General features: G+C 42.4%; 1 protein-coding gene across 5 annotated transcripts in view; it reads right to left on the bottom strand.

The window, feature by feature from the left end:
- Positions 1-854: 854 nt before the first annotated feature.
- shc1 (SHC (Src homology 2 domain containing) transforming protein 1) overlaps positions 855-22055 on the bottom strand; it is a 43229-nt gene continuing 22028 nt past the window's right edge. For 3 of the 5 annotated variants that reach the window (XM_061775592.1, XM_061775593.1, XM_061775589.1), the window contains 11 exons: positions 21412-21482; positions 20976-21039; positions 17611-17730; positions 13161-13214; positions 12711-12762; positions 10924-11050; positions 10685-10832; positions 10339-10396; positions 10103-10219; positions 8007-8242; positions 855-3787 (listed from right to left, as the gene is read on the bottom strand). In XM_061775592.1, coding sequence (XP_061631576.1) covers positions 3659-3787; positions 8007-8242; positions 10103-10219; positions 10339-10396; positions 10685-10832; positions 10924-11050; positions 12711-12762; positions 13161-13214; positions 17611-17730; positions 20976-21039; positions 21412-21482 — 1176 coding nt within the window. In that variant the 3' untranslated portion in view covers positions 855-3658. The remainder of the gene's footprint in view (positions 3788-8006; positions 8243-10102; positions 10220-10338; positions 10397-10684; positions 10833-10923; positions 11051-12710; positions 12763-13160; positions 13215-17610; positions 17731-20975; positions 21040-21411; positions 21483-22055) is intronic. The other 2 variants (XM_061775590.1, XM_061775591.1) reach the window with 2 other exon arrangements.

Raw genomic sequence — 22055 nt, 5'->3', positions numbered from 1 at the left:
AAACTAACGGTTGTCAAAATGATGCCTGAAGTTATTAATATATGCATGCCAGGCTAGGTCACTTTGTAAGGGAATTTCACCGACAGTCGCAATTTCTGTATGTATTGCCACTGCACCAATGACTGCTTTACATGCAGTCAATTTACAGTTTGCTGTTTATTTAATAAGAACAATAAAAGGCTATTCATTACAATTAACGTTATTAGTATGAAAACTAACAATTACATAAAACATATTACTTATATCTTACATTATTAGATTTTGACTTAATTTTTGATGATTGTTTTTAGTAACATAAGAAGCACAAATCTAAACTTAAGTACAGATCGAATTAGAATGAATTCAAATAATTGTAATCTATTTTTGATGTCTATAAACACATCCTTGTAATCATTTTCATTTAATTGCTATTTGGAATATCTAAAATAAAATCACATTGTGGAAAACAGAATATTTAGAAAATAATTTTGTCAAAATTATGACAGAATGAATCACTCCAGTTTACCATGTAGCTGTTAACTTTATGTTTTGATCTTTAAACTTCCATTTTGAGACGTGTTTTGAATAATTGTTTTTAGGCTAACAAAACACTGTTAAAAAAACATTGAGTTAAAAATTGACCATTGAGGTAAGCTTACACAAGAATGTTTTTTTCTTAAAAAGTTTCATGTAACAACATGGTCAAAACAATCACACGGTACCATTTTTAAATACTTAACACTTTGACATGTTTTTTTTAGCCTTCCAAAATACAAGTAAGCATATGAAAGTGTGCTTTTAATCTGGTCTTAGTTAAATATGGCCATGCTTAAGTGACATTTGTGGCAGGGATTCAAAAGCGCCAACAAGATAAATTAATGTATATGCATTTATTTATATATGCAATCTAGACTTTCAGTTACAGGTGTAAACACATTTTCCCTTAAAACTAGTATTAAAACAGAAACACAAAAATCAAATCACCTGTGCACAAGTTTTTTTTTTTTTTTTTTTTTTTTTTTTTAAAAGGAACCTTTGGCTTTTTTTCTAAGACAAATCATCAAGTCACAAGACACCACCACCATTATACGCACAGAAAAAAAAAACTTTTTAAATGCATCAATCTATTTTTTAATCATGCGACGAAGGCAGCTGCAATGAACACGAGACCACTTGACGAATGGTGCGGGTCTACTATGGCAGCCTGGACCGAAAGCAGAGAGTGTGTGTGTGTGTGCATGTCCAGGCAGGTACAATTTGAGCTACCATGTGACCAAAAGATCCCTCATATGTCAACATGTTCTACCCCTCCATCTAAGAACCAAAGCTCCCTACAAGCTATTCATCAAGTTCACACTATAGTCAATGTTATTTACAGATGCTCCGGAAATCCCCCCTCCCCCGCAAAACACAGGTGACATCAAGTATCTGTGACTGTACAAACTCAAGGCGTGCATCAGAGGCGATTGCCATCACTGAATCAACCGGTTTACTGACGTGTCTTTTTTGCAGTCCGTTTTAATAACTGAGAGCATTTGTGAAGTACATAAGGTGACTGCACTCACGTAACTGCATTGAAGAAACAAGGCACAAAGAGATTGCAAAACAACTAGAAAATGAACTGGTGACAATAACCGCACATCGAGCGAGGAGTGACATTTGGCTTTCTGGTTCCTTCCGTTTAAAAGAAACAAACACACAAAAGTACACATCCACTCCATATGACACGCACAGCAAAAATCTATCATTAATGCAGTTCAGATATATTTCCTTTCCATTCTTCTCTACGTATTTACACGAGAGCACATAGATTGTCAATGCTGACATACAGTGGAACCTCCAATGTCCCAAAAGTAGAGTTCAAGTGGCATTTTCAGGAAAACTAGGCCCCAAAAGCAGCGTCAAAACCAGTGATTCCAAACCACTGTACCTGAGATCACCAGGTGTGCCACAGAGAATTTTACAATTTCACTTAATTGGTCCCAAAACTATGAATTTATCTTTATTCACCTATCTATTCCTGTGATGTGGAGTGACAGGCAGAACAATTAAATGCTATTCCATCAGAGCTACAATTAACCTGTGTATCAATGTGTTGCTATTCATGCAACAGAATAATAACAGGCCCAGATTTCACAATAAGCAAATTTGTGAGTAAACTCAGATTAAATCATCAATATTTCAGTACAGGTAGTCATCCTTTTTGTGACATTGTTGTTTGGTGGTTGGGAATTTTTTTTTCTAATGTAAAATATGTGCCTTGCCTCAGTAAAGGTTGGGAAACTGATGTAAGACATTAACTTCACAAGTTGCTTTGCCGTCATAGAAGGGACCAAAGAGGAAAAATGTGAAAACAGGATATAGCTACTCAGTAAAATGAAATACATCCATCTCTATATTTTCTATAGAACTTGTCTACATTTGGGTTGCAGTTGAGCTGGACCTATCCCAGCTGACTTTAGGGCAGAAGTGGTGTACACCTTAAAGACTGGTTGCCACTCAATTGCAGAGCACATATAGAAAAATATAGACATGGATGATTTTGAGTCTTCAATGAACCTAACTCTGGGTTTTTTGGGATGTGAGTGGGAGAACATGCAAACTCCACATGAGGAGGAGAGATTTGAACCCAAAACCTATAAACTGAAAGGCAGACAAGCTAACCACTAGGGCGCTGTGCTGCCCAGAACCAATTGACTAAGCGGATGCTAATGTAAAAACACTGTAAACAGCCACAAGGTGACCGTATTCTCCGTCCTGTTTCCTTTTAATTACGGTGCTCAGTGGTTTGACTCGTATGATGGAACTGATTATTTCCATTATTTTCAATTTATGTCATCCGTACTGTTGGAGGTTTCACTGTATAATAGTAAGTAGTCACTGAAAAGCATCTCCACTAAATATTGTGCTGGTAGGTGACATCATTGCACAATTCTCAACTGGTGATGCATTCCAGAGCACTACACTGTATAAAGCAGGTCTTTTGTTTCTACAGTATATGCATTGCATTGTTGCTAATTAGACTCCCGGTGCACATCTTCTGCTGTTCTTTGGCATGATGGGTGCGTGTACTCGCTCCTATGAAGTCCAGTATGTCATGAGATAAAATAAAGCACATTTATATTTAAAAAAACAAAACAACAAGAAAAAAACAGCAACATAGCCGTCCCAGTTTTGCATACATGCTTTTCATCTCCCTCACCACAAGTTCAGTCCTTAAAGGGGGGAGCGGTCGGGGTCTCCAAGACTGCTCTTGAAGGTAATAGTTTATTTTTAAAAAATAACAGCACAAAAACAACTTTTCTGCCCAGCAACACGTCCAAGGAGGGAAATCACAATGAAAGCATGCAAGCTCATGTTCTGTTCATGCTATTTTCCACATTGCTTTTTGTGGAGTTATTAAAGATTAAGACTTTTTTTTTCAATGCTTCTTTTCTTTTGAAATTGCATTATTTTCCCTGGACTTTCCTCCCTGCTTCACAGTAGGCTGTGGAGACAACGCAGCAGTGCTTCAGGGTCGCTTGCCTGATAGTTGGGACTGCAATTCACAGTTTGGTTTGCAACAGCAGCATGTCAGACACTTTGCACATGTTTTTTTCCTTTTTTCTTTTGGCTTTGTTGTGTGTATTCCTGTGGTTGTATTTGGTGGAGCCAAGTTTTTTTATTTTTAAATTTTTTTTTAGGCTCTGCGTTCCACCGGCTGTTGCAGACACACTTCACTTCCCGCCGACACGATGGGGAGTCTGTTGTCCATGTGGTAGCTGATCAGGTGACTCACGCTCTCGAACCGATGGTCTTTTGTACGAACCTGTGAGCACAAAATATGTTTTGAAACCTAATCAAGTTACAGTGATTTTGATTTTACAGTGTGTTAAATAGGTATCTTCTGGTTGGAAATGACAAGAAAGTAGCACAATACATTAAGAATGTGTATTAATAAAAATATCCATTCTTTTCTTTACGTATTGAAATTGATTTACACAATACTGCCAAAAGTATTGGTTGACCTGCCTTGACTCACATATGATCTGACATGACGTCACCTTCTTAATCAGTAGGGTTTCATATTACGTCGGTCCAACTTTTACAGCTATAACAGCTTTAACTCTTCTGAAAAGGCTGTCCACAAGGTTTAAGAGTGTCTTTTTGGGGATTGCATTTGTGAGGTTACGCACTGATGTGGGGTGCAAAGGCCTGGCTCTCCACTCTATCCCTAAGGTGTTCTATCGGGTTCAGGTCAGGACTCTGTGCAGGCCAGTCAAGTTCATCCACACCAGACTTTTTTCATTGCCAAAATTGTCATCCATGTCTTTATGGACCTTGCTTTGTGCACTGGTGCAGTCATGTTGGAACAGGAAGGGGCCATCTCCAAACTTTTCCCACAAAGTTGCGAGCAATGAATTGTCCAAAAGCTCTTGGTATGCTAAATTCTTCAGAGTTTGTTTGACTGGAACTAAAGGCCAATATTTCAGAATCACAATACTCTTTATTTGCCAAGCATGTCAAAAACACAAGGAATTTGTCTCCGGTCGTTGGAGCCGCTCTAGTATGACAAGACAGCCATTTTGACAGTAGATACCTTTGAGACATAAAAACACACTATGGAGAGTCACTTAGCAATTTAATGGCAAGAGGGAAGAAGCTGTTGGAATGTCTGCTGGTTTTAGTTTGCATTGTTCGATAGCGCCTACCTGAGAGAAGGAAGTGGAAGAGGGGGTTACCAGAGTGTGGAGGGTCCCAGAGAATTTTGCATGCTCTTGTCTTAGTTCTGGCAGCATGCAAGTCCTCAAGAGCAGGTAGGGGAGTACCGACGATTTTTCCGGCAGTCCTGATTGTCCATTGCAGTCGGAGTTTGTCCTTTTTTGTGGCAGCACCAAACCAGACTGTGATCGATAAACACAGGACTGATTCGATGACTTCTGTGTAGAACTGCCTCAACAGCTCCTGTGGCAGGCCGTGCTTCCTCAGAAGCCGCAGGAAGTACATCCTCTGCTGGGCCTTTTTGAGGCTAGAGTTGATTTTGGGCTCCTACTTGAGGTCCTGAGAGACTGTTATTTCCAGGAACTTGAAAGTCTCGACCGTTGACATGGGGCAGTTGGACAGCCTGAGGGGCAGCTGTGGCGAAGAACGTTTCCTGAGGTCCACGATCATCTCTACAGTCATGAGCTCCTGGTTATCTCGGCTGCATCAGAGCTCCAGCCGCTCCACTTCCTGTTGATATGCAGACTCGTCACTGTCTTTGATGAGGCCGATGACTGTGGTGTTGTCTGCAAACTTCAGGAGTTTGACAGGTCGGTGCATTGAGGTGCAGTCGTTCGTGTAGAGAGAGAAGAGGAGCGGAGAGAGGACACATCCTTGGGGCGCCCTGGTGCGTGTGGATGAGGTGGTGTCCCCCAGCCTCACCTGCTGTGTCCTGCCCGTCAGGAAGCTGTAAATGCATTGGCAGATGGCAGTCGAGATGCAGAGCTGGAGAGGCTTGGAGGAGAGGAGTTCGGGGATGATTGTGTTGAACGCAGAGCTGAAGTCCACAAACAGCATCCTTGCGTAGGTCCTGTAGGATGAAGTGCAGTCCCATGTTGACTGAGTCCACAGACCTGTTTGCTCTGTAGGCAAACTGCAGGGTGTCTAGGAGGGGTCCTATGATGCTATTGGTGTGGTCCAGCACCATGCGTTCAAATGACTTCATGACCACAGATGTCAGGGCGAGAGTCCTGTAGTCATTCATACCCAAAATTGCAGGTTTCTTGGGGACTGGGATGATGGTGGAGCGTTTGAAACAGGATGGTACTGCACACAGTTCCAGAGATCTGGTCCGCGCAGCCTGTGAGGCAGGATTGTAACACAAGGTCTAGGCCCGCCGCTTTGTTGATCTTTTGTAGTTTGAAGATACGTCTCACATCCTGTTCATGAAAGGAGGCGCCATGGTGGTCGGTGGTACGGCTGGTTGGATGTGGGGTGTGAAAGTGTCCTTTTCAAATCTGCAGTAGAAGCTGTTCAAGTCGTCAGCTAGTCCTCTTTTGTTCTCCACTTGGGGGGATGGTCTCTTGTAGTTGGTTAGCGATTTGAATCCTCGCTAGACTGACTTAAGAGTCAGTGGCAGTAAACTGTTTTTCCAGCTTTCCTTCACAATTTCTCTTTGTGGTGTTAATGTATTTTGTCAGCTGATTTCTAGTGCGATTGTACAGGGCTCTGTCCCAACCCCCGCTAGGCGTCCTTTTTACCCTGGCCAACTTGCTTAAGTTTGGCAGTGAACCCTGGCTTGTTGTTATTGAACATGCGAAATGTCTTTGTAGGTACACACACATCTTCACAGAAACTGACGTAGGATGTGACATTGTCTGTATATTTACCCAGGCTGCCAGCTGAAGTTTCAAAGACACTCCAGTCTGTGCAGTCTAAACAGCCTTGAAGTTCCGTCATTGCTTCATTGGTCTACTTCTTCACTGTTTTCACCATAGGTTTCGCACATTTAAGTTTGTGCCTGTATGATGGTATTAGGTGATCAGAGGAGCCCAGAGCTGCACGGGGGATAGCATGGTATGTATCATTTAGCGTGGTGTAGCAGTGGTTGAGAACGTTGTTTTCCCTGGTAGGACAGTTGATGTGCTGCTTGTATTTAGGGAGTTGGTGGTTGAGTCTAGCTTTGTTATGTCCCCAAGAATAATGAGGGGTGAATCTGGGTGCTTTTTTTCAAGTTTGTTTACTTGTTCAGGAAGAGTTAGCAGTGCAGCGTTTACGTCAGCTGGGGAGGAATGTAGACACCCGTGAGGATGAAAGAGGCGAATTCGCGTGGCGGGTAGAATGGCTTACAGTTCAAAAACAGTGACTCCCAGTCCGGGCTGAAATGTGTGTTGAACTCTAAGACGTCAGTACACCATTTTCCGTTGATAAAGAAGCATATTCCGCCGCCTTTTGTTTGGTGTGACGGGGTCCGCTCGGTGTAGTTGGAAGCCGGGAAGCATTACAGCGCCCTCGAGGATGTGTGCACATAGCCATGTATCCGTGAAGGGCGGCGGAACGTCCAAAGTCTTTACTGCTCTTTGTGAGAAGATGAAGCTAGTCCAGTTTATTTGGTAGAGACCGAAGATTTGAGAGGTGAATCGATGGAAGCGGCATTCATAATCCTCTTCCTGACCTTGACCTGCACTCCGGCCGTAGATCACAGCCACTCCACCGGTTAGTAACTCCGAGAAGAATATTTTTTAAGTTGGTGAAAGAAAGTTGGGAGTAGACTCCCTAATGTTTAGCAAGTCTTCCCTTGTGTAAGTAAGCCGCGTAATGTCTCCAAAGACGAACGAAAAACAAAAGCATAGAGAGAACTAGAGAGCTCGCTACCGAAGCGACCACACGGATAGGCACTCCAAAGCATTAGCTGAATCAAACTTGTAGATGCGTTCCAGTGCAGTCCCCGGATAGACATTCCGTCTTTGTGCGAATGCCTGCTCTAGCAGTTTCGTGCTCTCATCAGTGATGGTAGTCGCAGTCCTTACCCTGTGTGGTTTGTCAAGAACAGATCTGATTTTGAGAAACTTGCTATGGGTAGCTTAATCTCAACTATGCAGTGGAGCAGTGTGAGAACTACAAAACTTCGCAAACTGCAGCTGAACTACAATCGGGGACAGAAAAACATTTGCCAGGCAGCTTTTTATAACGCTCCTCTGATGTCATTTGACAGGCCATGGGCAAGGGAATGATATGGTTGCAACTCCAAGGCTGTCAAAAGTTGATGGCCTCATGTCTGTACAAATGATAGCAAAAACAAACTTTAAAAACGCAAGTGTAAAGTGATTTTTGGGACACCCTGTACTATGGCATTTTGATTGTGTATAGCTTTTTGTGGGTCTTTTTTTTGTGATGAAAAGAGGAAACCGTGTAACGAGAACCATAGAACCTTATGTGGAAACAGCATATGTTGGGACCATCGTTAACAGAGACCCCCCTGTATTGGGAAAGTTTGGGAATAAATTTGGACAAGGAACTGTATACAACATCCCCACGTCTTCCTCCCTTGTCCAATCAGCACTCACCACTCCCTCCGGGTCGACGAGTAGCAGGTGTTTGGGCTGACCGCCCTGTTGTCCCGTGAGCACGTACTGCCCCGGCGTGGTTCCTGACTCTCGCACCATAAAGTCTCCATCGCGGCTCAACAGTCTCTCCGCCTCCCTGCGACTTAAGCTGCCATGGAACCAGGTCTCGCACTGTAGCTGCTCCACCAGAGGGGGCGCTGCAGTAATGGAGCCCCCAAGGGCATCATCAAATGGCTCTTTAAATAAAAAGGGATTTATACTTGTATTAGGAGGACAAGATGAATTGACTCCTTCTGGCATGATTCACAATGTGTGAAGATTTATTTTACTTGTGCAAATCCTGGGATAGTTAATGGTGTCTTTAACATGAAAAGCTGAGGAAGTTAGCCAGTCATGTTACATAGAATACACTGTAATAGATAAAAGGCCGTTTAATACTCTTCCTGCAGGGCTACAAACTACACAAACATACACATCTTCTAACTGTATGGGTAACTGATTAACCCCTTGTATTTCCCCAAGGTAAAAATAAAACTTCAGGTGCCAGTCTAGACACGCTCCATACAGTATTTGGCTATTATACTGTACGTACATAGTCCATCCATCCATGCATCCATTTTCTGTTCCACTTATGCTCACTAGGGTCGCGACCGTGGTGGAGCTTATCCCAGCTATCTTTGGGCGAGAGGCGGGGTGCACCCTGAACTGAACAGCCAATCGCAGGACACACAAACAATTCACACCTAAGGGCAATTTAAAGTCTTCAATAAACCTACAACGCATGTTTTTTGGGACGTGGGAGGAAACCGGAGCAACCGGAGAAAACCCACGCATGGACGGGGAGAAAATGCAAACTCTACACAGGCGGGGTCGGGATTCGGTCCCTAGAACTGTGAGGCAGATGTGCCAACTCATCGTCCACAGTGTCACCTCTAATAACAAACATGATGCATAAAATTAAATATATATATTTTTTTCATTGCCAAAACTAAATAAAAGTAGAATAGAATAGAATAGAATAAAATAGAATATGATTAACAAAAATATATTACAATAATTAAAACTGAAAAAAGTTGTAAACACAATAAAATGTCATAAAAATTATTAGTAAATAGGCTCAATGTAATTTAAAATGATACTTTTAAAAGTATTTAATTAATGGACAATTTAGTGCAACTTAAAATAAGAATTAAATGAATTCACATTTTAACTATATATTTTATTGACAATATAATTCTGGCCGCAATTTAATCTGAAATAACAAGGGTGAACAAATGAGTATTACGCATACAATTAATATGTAGTGGTATAATGTGTGTGGCGCATGAATACATATGTCAGAGTTTTATTGTTATTAGGTTGTAATATTAACAGTAGCCAACTTATTTTTCTCCTGTACAATTTATATTTATATTATTTAAAAACATGTACAGTTAAAGACTGTGATGGCAACAGTTTGACACTGGAGAAATGTTTAGTGTTTCTGAACAAATCGGACATCAATCAATCAATCGATTGTCCATCCATCCATTTTCTGAGCCGCTTCTCCTCACTAGGGTCGCGGGCGTGCTGGAGCCTATCCCAGCTATCATCGGGCAGGAGGCGGGGTACACCCTGAACTGGTTGCCAGCCAATCGCAGGGCACATATAAACAAACAACCATTCGCACTCACATGCACACCTACGGGCAATTTAGAATAGTAAATTAACCTACCATGCATGTTTTTGGGATGTGGGAGGAAACCGGAGTGCCCGGAGAAAACCCACGCAGGCACGGGGAGAACATGCAAACTCCACACAGGCGGGGCCAGGATGGAACCCGGGTCCTCAGAACTGTGAGGCAGACGCTCTAACCAGTCGGCCACCGTGCCGCCTCTACAATCGATTGTGTTCCACTGTATTATTTGAAGATAAGGCATTCCTGATTCCCCACTGGGGAGATGTCCAAATGTTTTGCTCAATACAGTTAGCTACTTTATTTGAACCGCCACATTTGCAAGTAATTTGTTCTACATTATGCAGTCACCACAGAGACAAATGTTTTTCTTTTTGAGGGGAATCACTTAAGTGCGATGGTTAAACTCAAAGGAACTCACTCATGTCAAAAGCATCTCTGTGAGCGTTTCCATTGGCGGCGACTGGCGGGCGGGGCTTATCCACATTGACGTAAGAGGGATCATCAAACAGCTCTCGCCCTCCTTCCTTGGCACCTACTAAAAGCAGGCACATTATATGTTATGTTACCAATATTTAATCATTAACTCTTCATTCTGTGCCTGAATGATAACCTTGGTGCGTCCCATCTGCTACCTCAAGGGCAAACGGGGCTCACCTGGCAGAGGCGGCAGAGGCTGCTTGTGAATGTCATTCTGACCTGGCTGTCCATAAGGCTACAAAAACACATGCGTACACAGGCAAACACACATGCATGCACGCACACACACACAAACACACACATCAGAAATTATTTATACACATGTAAAAGTGTTCTGTACGTGCAGAACGTTTTGCCTTTGCCAGCTAAAAGGATTAAACAGTCTACTGTGATATTAAAACAGAGCCTCTGTTACGCTTGGCTTACAATCGATTTTATGCTCTTATCGCTTAAATTCAGAACCACCAGGATCTGTGTTTCATGCGGAAGCAATGCAGGTATACATAACTTATCTATGTCTCACCAGAGTGGCTCCCGGACGTGGTCTCATGTCAACTAGACCACCAGGGGGAGGCTGTTTACCGGGGAAGTTATTATAGTAAGGGACTTCAGACAGGAGGGCCGCCTCATCGTCCTCTTCTTCCCATGCAGAGCCATCAAAGGGAGCCATTCTGAAATAGGGACGTGGTGGACATAAGACACATAAGACAAGATGGTATACAAACAGTAGTTAATGCAATGAATGCAGGTGTGCATGAGTACCTGTCATGAGGCGTGACAAGTTTGGGCGGGTTCTTTAAGTACTGTTTGAAGCGCAATTCAAAGGCCTGGCCGATGGTGCTGATGACTTCCTGGGCTAAACCCTCAGAGCATTCGAGAATATGACACGCTGCAAGAGAGGAGGATGAGACTGATGCTGTGAATGTACTCAAATGATAGAGATATTTAGACAAACGACCTAGTGGGATTAGGGGCTGCATGTAGTTAGTATACTGTACTATATTTCCTCCAACAGTGTCCTCCACTGTAATAGACACCATGAGTTATAGGGTGGCCACTCCACAGTGTTGTGTGCCTTCATATTAGGTCTACCTTTGTCGAGCCTGCTTAGGTTCTTGCCATTTGCTGCATTTGCAAAGTTATACTTAATATATATTGAAGGTCGGTATGTTTAATTTTAAATATAGATTTGTTGAGTAGGTCAGCTGCAAATGACAAATGGTAAAATACGTTTTTTATTCTAAGTCCAAAATGATTCATTTTCTTCTTAATACATATCCATCCATCCATTTACCGTACCGCTTGTCCTCACTAGGGTCGCAGGTGAGCTGGAGCCTACCCCAGCTGACTCTGGGTGAGAGGTGGAGTACACCCTGAACTGGTCTCTAGCCAATTGCAGGCCACATAGAAACAAACAAACATTCACACTCAAATTCACACCTACGGCAGATGTACAAACCAGTCATCCACCGCGCCTCCTTAATGTCTAATACTTTAAAGATTTCACTGATTACAATGCTCTACGTTATGCAAGAAATTAAGAAGAAAGATTGAGTGTCCTCTGGATTATCAGGTTTATGAATTTAATAAAGAAAATGAAAATTGAGAACTAACAAAGTTTGTTACAGACACTTTCTCGTGTAATTTCCATGACCATATGATAAGGTGCATAGCTTTATAAATATAAGCGGTTCAGAAAATGGATGGATTACAAAATTAAATACATGTATTAGGATTCCTTGAAATAACACATTTAACTAATTGAAGGACAAATCTTGCAGTGGTTGCAGCCCCCACAGACTACTAACTACTCTTATCACCCACTTAAACACAAACTAGGAATTGTCAAAAACCTCAACGACAGAGAACGCAGCGCAGAAAGAGCAGACATGCATCACTGAAGCGCTTTGCCATACACAATATAGCCTTATTATAGCCTCGCTAAAATCACCTTGATTTGTACATAAAAGTTAAAAAATGTACCTCAATAAATGTTTAAGACACATTTTTAAAAGATTAAATTCAAATGTATTGTTCTTAAAAGTGAAATACAACTTAAATGTAGTTTACTGGATTTGCAAAAGTTTAACGCAACATTTCATTCAGTGATTCTTTCCTGTACCACTAGAGGGAGCCTGATTACCACTAGTGGTATTAGTACCACTTGTATTGTGTATTGTGAATAAGCGGACACATTGCTAAACACAAATCCTCACCTCCCACGATGTCAACAACTTCACCGAACAATCAAGTATGCGCTGCTTATCAGAAGCTAACACTGATAAAACTGCTCAGTTACATTACAAGCCGTCTAAATTCAGAACGACTAGCTCAGAGACACATTTTTGCAAAAAGGCAGCTCACAAAAGATTAACGTGGTTGTGTAATTTCACACTTAATGAGTCGGCAGGCACTCCAGACCTAACTATTTCTACACAAGCAATTAAAAAGTCCATTTCCCATAATATTTCCCCTTTAATCACAAAATTAACCTGTGTTGTACAGTAAAGACATAATGACAGAATTACAATGTTACTGATTTTGCTCACCTCTCTGGTTGACTGGGTCTTTGGCCACATACGCTACATACTCAGCCGTGTCCTGAGGGAGAAAGGGTGAGACGATTAGAGGAAGGCAAGGGGGAAAGAAAAAAAAATCAATATAGGAAGAATAAGAAGTAGAGTGCAGGTTTGTGACAGAAAGGCTGACAAGAAGAAAGACCAAACTGCAGCCTTTTCTAGTTGTACCAGGAGTTAGGAAAAACATAGCACAGAGCTGAAGAGAGATAAGCAGGAGTAATAATAAGATCAAGCTTGGAAGAGAAGGAGACCGGCGAGGCGGCAGTGGAGTGAGCGGTAATCATTGGAATAGAAGATGACAGAAAGAAGCAAGAAGGACGGATATGTTTCGAGGAAGATGGCAAAAGGCCAGAGAGAGAGAGTGTGCTAGAGCGAGAGAGAGAGAGATGAGAGCTCAGAGAAGGGGCTCGGGTGACTCACTGGGTCTCCTCCAGAGGCAAAGGAGATGGACTGCATGTGATGATTGGCGATTATCTGTGGAGGAAAAAAGGGAAGAGGAGGCGGAGGAGACAGACAGACATGGATGACATGAGAGACGAGAGATGAGAGCATGTGGATGAGGAGACAAATGTGCAGTCGTTACTGGCAGAAGTGCTTTGTTTTTCCGTCACGTGCGTGCCATAAACTACAGCAGAGATATAAAAGCTAAGGGCAACGCGTGGGACATCTTTTCAACAGTTGGCAACAAAAGTGGAGGCCGGATCAATAACAGCATTACCACTTAACAATACTGTCTGGTCGCAGTGTTTGGCCAGAGGCTATTTTTGTGAATGGCTGCCTGTTTGTGTTAAAAAGTACATGCTGCACTCCTGTCTACTATCATTGGAAAACAGGAATATATAACAATGGTTGCATAATAGTTGGACACTGTCCATGGTAATTCATGGAAGTGGTCATTTACAGGAATAAACTGCAGGATAGTCTACTTAGAAAATAAAAGAAATCTTACAGCATAATTAAGGTTAAAACAATCACATTTATTAAACATTTAGTGGCACTGTTCATCCCCCAGTTTCTCTCTCTCTCATACATACATACACACACACACACACACACACACACACACACACACACACACACAGTTCCTGCACGACTAATGAGGCAACAACCCCTGCATGTGCTGATAATTTCTAAAAGACTTGGACTACATATTCTTACAACTTCATATACTATTACAAATTAACCAGTGATGGCAAAGAGGAAAAGCTTAACTATATCACAGCTCTGCAAATTGGAATATAGTAAATTATTTGGCTATAAACAAAACAATTAATTAAATATCAGTTACAGGAAGAAAATACATTTTACCAAGCAGATGCTAAACTAAAAGGCATGTACAACCCCAATTCCAATGAAGTTGGGACGTTGTGTTAAACATAAATAAAAACAGAATACAATGATTTGCAAATCATGTTAAACCTATATTTAATTGAATACACTACAAAGACAAGATATTTAATGTTCAAACTGATCAACTTTATTGTTTTTAGCAAATAATCATTAACTTAGAATTTTACGGCTGCAACACGTTCCAAAAAAGCTGGGACAGATGGCAAAAAAGACTGAGAAAGTTGATGAATGCTCATTAAAACCTGATTGGAACATCCCGCAGGTGAACAAGCTAATCAGGAACAGGTGGGTGCCATGATTGGGTATAAAAGGAGCTTCCCTGAATTGCTCAGTCATTCACAAGCAAAGATGGGGCGAGGTTCACCTCTTTGTGAGCAAGTGCGTGAGAAAATAGTCGAACAGTTTAAGGACAATGTTCCTCAACGTACAATTGCAAGGAATTTAGGGATTTCATCATCTACAGTCCATAATATCATCAAAAGGTTCAGAGAATCTGGAGAAATCACTGCATGTAAGCGGCAAGGCCGAAAACCAATATTGAATGCCCGTGACCTTCGATCCGTCATTGCGGCACTGCATCAAAAACCGACATTAACGTGTAAAGGATATCATCACATGGGCTCAGGAACACTTCATAAAACCAATGTCAGTAAATACAGTGGAAATTGTGGCCGTTGTGTCCTCTGGGCCAAAGAGGAAAAGAACCATCCGTACTGTTATGGACACGAAGTTCAAAAGCCAGCATATGTGATGGTATGGGGCTGTGTTAGTGCCAATGGCATGGGTAACTTACACATCTGTGAAGGCACCAATAATGCTGAAATGTACATACAGGTTTTGGAGAAACATATGCTGCCATCCAAGCAATGTCTTTTTCATGGACACCCCTGCTTATTTCAGCAAGACAATGCCAAACCACATTCTGCACATGTTACAACAGCGTGGCTTTGTAGTAAAAGAGTGCGGGTCCTAGACTGGCCTGCCTGGAGTCCAGACCTGTTTCCCATTGAAAATGTGTGGTGCATTATGAAGCGTAAAATACAACAACGGAGACCCCGGACTGTTGAACAGCTGAAGCTGTACATCAAGCAAGAATGGGAAAGAATTCTACCTACAAACCTTTAACAATTAGTGTCCTCAGTTCCCAAACGTTTATTGAATGTTGTTAAAAGAAAAGGTGATGTAACACAGTGGTAAACATGTCCCTGTCCCAGCTTTTTTGGAACATGTTGCAACCATAAAATTCTTATGATTATTTGCTAAAAACAACAAAGTTTATCAGTTTGAACATTAAATATTATCAATTAAATATAGGTTGAACATGATTTGTAAATCATTGTATTCTGTTTTTATTTATGTTTAACACAACGTCCCAACTTCATTGGAGTTGGGGTTGTCGATGGAAGCAGAATGTTTAATGACTGGCATGAAAATGACCAGCAAATGGCACATTTTGACTGTGTTGTGACATAGTCTCTCCAGGTCGACTCGGGTCGCCGCCCGGGCCTCCTTCCGGTGGGACGTGCCTGGGACACCTCACCAAGAAGGCGTCCAGGAAGCATCCTAATCAGATGCCCCAGCCACCTCATCTGGTTGGTCTCTATGCAGGGGAACAGCGGTTTGACTTTGTGTCCCTCCGGGATGACCAAGCTTCTCACCCAATCTCTAAGGGAGAGCCCGGACACCCTCCGGAGGAAACTCATTTCAGCTGCTTGTATCCGAAATATTGTTCTTTCGGTCACGACCCACAGCTCGTGACAATAGGTGAGGGTCGGAACGTAGATAGACCGGTAAATGGAGAGCTTTATCTTTCGGCTCAGCTCCGTCTTTACCATGACAGATCGATATAGAGTCCGCATCACTGCAGACGCTGCACTTATCCGCTTGTCGATCTCCGGCTCCATTTTTATCTCACTCATGAACAAGACAAGGATCTCTTCCTCGACCTGGAGAGGACACTCCAACCTTCTCCGACTGAGGACCATGGTCTCAGATTTGGAGGTGCTGATTTTCATCCCAGCCGCTTAACACTTGGCTGCGAACCGCTCCAGTGAAAGCTGAAGATCGCGGCTTGATGCAGCCATCAGAACCACATCATCTGCAAAAAGCAGAGACATAATACTGACGTCGCCCCCCCGCAACGCCGAGAAATTCTGTCCATGAAGGTGATGAACAGAATTGGTGACAAAGCCTTGGCTGAGTCCAATCCTCACTGGAAATGTATTCGACTCACTGTTGGCAATGCAGACCAAACTCTGACACCGGTCATACAGGGATTGATGGTGCACTGCTTCCCCTTCCTGAGATGTTTGATGTTGGACCAGAATTTCCTCAAAGCCGTCCGGAAGTCGTTTTTCATGGCCTCACGAACTCCTCCCATTCCCGGATTTTTGCCTCAGCGACCTACAAAGCTGCGTTCTGCTTCGCCAGCGAGTACCCATGAGCTGCCTGTGGTGTCCCACAGGCCAAAAAGGCCCAACAGGACTCCTTGTTCAGCTTAATGGCATCCCTTATCATTGGTGTCCACCAACGGGTTCGGGGATTGCTGCTACGACAGGCACCAACCACTTTACAGCCACAGTTCCGGTCGGCCGCCTCACCCGAGTGTCCAAGACATGCGGCCAAAAGTCCGATGACATGACAAAGTCGATCATCGAACTGAGGCCTAAGGTGTGCTGGTGCCAAGTGCAAATGTCGACAACCTTATGTCTGAACATGGTGTTCGTTATGGACAGTCCGTGACGAGCACAGAAGTCCAATAACAGAACACTTCTCGGGTTCTGATCAGGGGGCGCCATTCTACCCAATCATGCCCTTCCAGGTCTCACTGTAATTACCTACATTAGCATTGAAGTCCTCCAGCAGAATGGGAGTACTCTCCAGCACCCTCTCCAAGGACAGAAAGGGTGGGTACTCTGGGCTGCTGTTTGGTGCATAGGCACCAACAACATTCAGGACCTGTCCTCCCACGCGCGGGCAGAGGGAGGCTACCCTTTCGTCTACTGGGGTGAGCCCCAACGTACAGGCACCGTACAGTAATAACAATGATTTATGATGGCGACAACAACAAAAGAAAATAATTAACTTTCCATCTTTTGAACAACTTGGAAGTCTACCAGCATCACTGAACTGATTGTGTTCATTTTTTTCTGATTGTGTGTTTGGATGTTCCACTGTATGGGAGGACTTCAATTCAGATTTTACACAGAGTCTTTGAGTGAGGAAGCACACCCAAGTTACATCCCCTACGTTGACGTTCCCTTCTGGAATTTGAGCTGAAGATGTTAAATGTTGCCACTGTGCTATAATTTGTCTGTTATCTCTAAAGTTACGCAAACCTAGCTCATCCTTAGCGCTCACAACACCCACTGGATGCAGGCTGGAGTAAAATGCTCCGTGTGTTATCTCTGGTAATATACTTGGACATTTGGCATTTTCAGTCTTCAATATGATTTTTTTAATATGGGATTACTGCAGTGTGTATAAGCATGGTCACTGTCAAACAGAGACTCTGTCCCACCTGTTTGCAGTCAGATGCCAGCAGGTTGAGGCTGCTGGTGGAGATGGTGAGGCTGATTGTCATGCCAGCAAACTGCAGGTTGCTCTTGCCCAGAATAGACGTGAGGCAGCGTGAGGACGGCTAGGAAGGCAAGAAAGCAGAAACAAACAAACATGGTTTAGAAACTGAAAGCTACTTGTTGGGTCCTGATTACTGCGAAGGGCTACCTGTTTAATACACAATTCTGAATAATATGTTTTCTTAAATTAGCTTTAATTGTGCTATTACTACTTAAATAAATCTATGTGAAGCCTGAACACGTTAATGATTTAACAATAATTACCAATGGTTTCCGTCTATGATTTCTCACAATAATTATCAATGATTTAACAAGGTAGAAGACATAAATATCAACATGCACCACCTTATTTCTATCAATCTCCGCAAGTGTTTACATTTACAAATAATCTCATTCCTAGGGAATCATAATGGCCCATCACTGGTGAGCTATTTATAAAACAGGCCCGCGAGCAATTCCTGTCATCCTTGAGGGCAACCTGGTATCAGCGAGCACCATGTTGATGACCCCTGGTTTAGAGGTAAAGAAAAACAAAAAACAACAACAAAAAAGAAAACAGGACTTTGATAAAAGTCTCAGCATGTAGGCGTAGGAACCTGTGGGCGCATGTGTGCTATTGCTCGTGATTGGGGTGGGGGTGTGAGAGAACAGCTGCAATTGTGAAAGCTATCCTGTCTGCTCCGCAAGGCCAAATGTGGCCCATGAGGAGCAGACTGGGCGATCCACAAAGGCCAGGCCAAGAACATCTCTCACATTCACATTCACTCACACACGCACACACACACACGCACCGAGAACACCAGTACTATTGTGCCAGCCTGTTCCTGAAAAGAATCTTGAGACAGGACTCACATGCCTGGCTAGAATAACCAGAGATTACAATAATTACAGGGACCTTTTAGGTTAGCTAAATCATATAATTATGTCTGCTATGTTCTGCTCCAGGCAAGGCATTCCTTGGTCAAACAGTGCTATGGCACAGTGCCAGTGAATATAGCCAACCACCTGTCTGTTTTCATGCAAGAAAATCTGGTGAGACTGAGTTTTTGATGAGTGGCCGACTGTCGCAACATCACATAGATCATTTTACACTAGAGACTATGTGAATCGCAGGATGCACATGTCATGGAAACAATCAGTCCCAGCCCTGGAGCAATGAGTCTCTGCAACTTATCATCACAGAAGACAGATACAGTAATCCTCCGCTACATAGCGGTTGTTGCTTCACGGGCCCGCTATATCGCAGATTTTTGATTACAGTTGTTATTCTTTTATCGTCAATCTTTTATACTGTTTCTACAATATTTTTGTGATATCCTTTGCTCTTGCTCTCTCTCTCAATATATGTGTTTAGACCTGCCACGATAGAAAAGTTTTTAGAACAAGATATTTTCCCAAAAACCTTCAAGATAAACAATAGTATTGATGTTTTATTTATGCCACTGACATAATGATATTAGAGCATAACAGAGAATTCCACATGTTACAATTTCTGTCCTCGTAATCAAACATATGAGCACAACTTTGTAATGTTCTCTCAATTACTAAATAAAAGTAGGGCATTTCACAAAAAGACATACATAAACACAACACACACACATACAGACATGCAAATGCCAAAGGCATGAAAAAGGTGACAAAAAAAAAACAAAAACAAAAAAAAACATTGTAGGGAGGGTCTGGGGGGATCCCCCGGGCCCCCGCAGAGAATTCTTTTGACTTTAATATAAATTAAGCAATCTGGAAGACTCTGAAGAGTACAATAAGGAAAAATAAATTTTCTTCATTCAGAAAAACATTTATTTACACCGCTCAAGTACATGTTGACGTACAAATTTAAGATTATAATTAAATTAAAAAGACAGGGCCCGGCCTGAGTGACCTGGGAGTCAGCGAATGAGAGAGTAGAGTTCATTGTTGTTGGCTCAGACTGGTGGCTGGTTGTTAACTGGCTCACCATAAGCTAGTCTGTGTGTTAAGTGCCTCTGGGCAAATGTCAGTTGTGTCCATGCTTCTTTTTTCTTCTTCTTCTTCTTCTTCAAAAAAAAAAAAAAGCAATTGAAAGGGCACTGGCGCAAATGCCTATCCTTGACCATCTGTAAATGGATTACAATTTATTCTAACTATGGGTGGGAGGCTATATTAAATCAGCTAACAATGTAAACTTTAACGTAGACGTGCAGTTGTATAAGCCAGTTCTCTTGCAGTAAACACGTTGCACTTTATCTTCTTTTTTTAAGCTCAAAATGATCCCAAACTTTGGACAATGTCTGTCTTGTATGCGCTCTTTCCTCCTGGCTTGCGCTTATTGCTACCAAAATCTGCAGTAACATTTGTGCATGTGGAAAATGATCCCCGCAAAATCCCACCATCGAGCGAACAATCCAGGATATAAAATAAGATTTAAAAATCTGCATTAGGTGAGACCGCAAAAAGTGATCTGTGATATGGCGAGGGATGACTGTCCAGTAAATCTAATTGTGGAGCCTCTTAATGTTGTTTCCCCGAACACCAGAGGTTGCAGTTTTCCATTGCAGTAAATTGGTAGCTGTATATGGCAGAGAGTTCTTTACTACAGTTGGTTTGCGACAATTCAGTTCAGTCCCGTGGTCGAGTTGCCCTAAGGCATTGGCACCACAAGTGTTTGTTTTTTTTACACATTGGCTTTCTTGTAATGTACTAGGGCATCAATGATCGGAAAGGGAAAAAAGTATGCTGATAGACACCACGGAACTAGACTGACCTTATAGTGACATTAGAAAGGGTCTAGCTGTTATATACAACCAATACAATAAAAAGCCAAAGCAATTATAAAAGGCCAATAGGTGACTATATCACTCTGCAAACACCTTCCTGTTTCTTCACCACATTGAGTAGCTTTACTTCTTTCTAGTTAGTTTGTTTTATTGTGCAATCGTTAACTCTGTTTATAATAGTTAAAATGTTACTCAAAACGATGTCCAATCAATCAAGGTGTCACTATGGTGATAGTTTTTAAGTTAAAAGGGTGTGCTGTTTAACTTTATTTTAGTCTCAATTTGGTTTATGACACTTTTTTTCCCCCAAGGGTGACTGGTATTACCTGCAAATACACCGCTATCCGCAGGAGAGTACAATCAACCTAAATCCAAACGCATGTGTGATGTGTCAGTGTGTGACTGAACAGCCAACTAACCACAGAGTGGAAAATAAAGGTAAATCTAACTCTTATCCAGAAAACCCTTTACCACTGCTGCCCACTTAAGCAGTATAAATAAATAATGTCCCATATGGGTGTGTGTACGAAGCCAGTGTGCATGCTGTGTACCTTTCTCCTTCGCTGGGCTCCTTTGGCTCCAGGCACGGCCTCGCACACCACTGATATGGCCTCCCTGAAAGATGTACAACATTCAAGCATGGTGTAGCATGTCATTAGTGCTGACACCTTCCTGGACTCTTGTTGTGTTGTGTGGATCAAATGATAGAACATATTATCACTGGCGGGGTGTGCTCGCCCAGTGCCACAGACACTGCGACGTAAACCAGAAGGAAACCACTGGAATGCCACAACATTCTAATTTAGGGGGGGTCAATGAGGCAGCAGACATGCAGACACAAACCATGCAAATACAAAGTCAGACTAAAGCAGCGAAAAAGGAGAGACAAGCAGGCAAACACAGAAATGTGTCTGGCCACATTTAAACCATATAACCAGACACACGAGGAATGGAGGACTCAAAATAGAAAACAATGTGTGACCTCACCTGGTGACCTGAGTTCTGGTGTTGAAGTCTAGTGCTCGCATGGATTGTAGCACCTCCACACAACCCATGTACTGCACAGGAAGTAGGAAGCAAACACCGTAACATGAGCAACAGATGAAAGAAGCAAACTTTTCCTGTTGTCTTAGCTATTGAAAAGCAAATAAATATACACACACATATATGATCGATTGTTAACAGTTGTGTTGATGTATGGAATTGATTGTAGATTAATCTTTAAGCACTTCTCAACTACTTTGCTGACTAAAGAAGACACTGTGGCATCGACAGGAAGTTGAACCACATCCACAGACCTCTGCTATGGTACAACCCTTTCAACACTGTAGAATTATTCTGCGCAAGGCAAAAAAAAGAAACAAGAGTTTGTACCATTCAGATTGTTCCTTCTCTTTAAAAATATTAGAAAAATAACAATTAATTGTTCATTTTCCACAGTGCGGCACGGTGGTCGACTGGTTAGAGCGTCAGCCTCACAGTTCTGAGGACCCGGGTTCAATCCCCAGCCCCGCCTGTGTGGAGTTTGCATGTTCTCTCCGTGCCTGCGTGGGTTTTCTCCGGGCACTCCGGTTTCCTCCCACATCCCAAAAACATTAATTAATTGGAGACTCTAAATTGCCTGGAGGTGT

Source organism: Phyllopteryx taeniolatus, chromosome 6, assembly GCF_024500385.1.
Source record: "Phyllopteryx taeniolatus isolate TA_2022b chromosome 6, UOR_Ptae_1.2, whole genome shotgun sequence".
Taxonomy (NCBI): Eukaryota; Metazoa; Chordata; class Actinopteri; order Syngnathiformes; family Syngnathidae; genus Phyllopteryx; species Phyllopteryx taeniolatus.
This window is presented reverse-complemented; position numbering and strand designations above follow the sequence as displayed.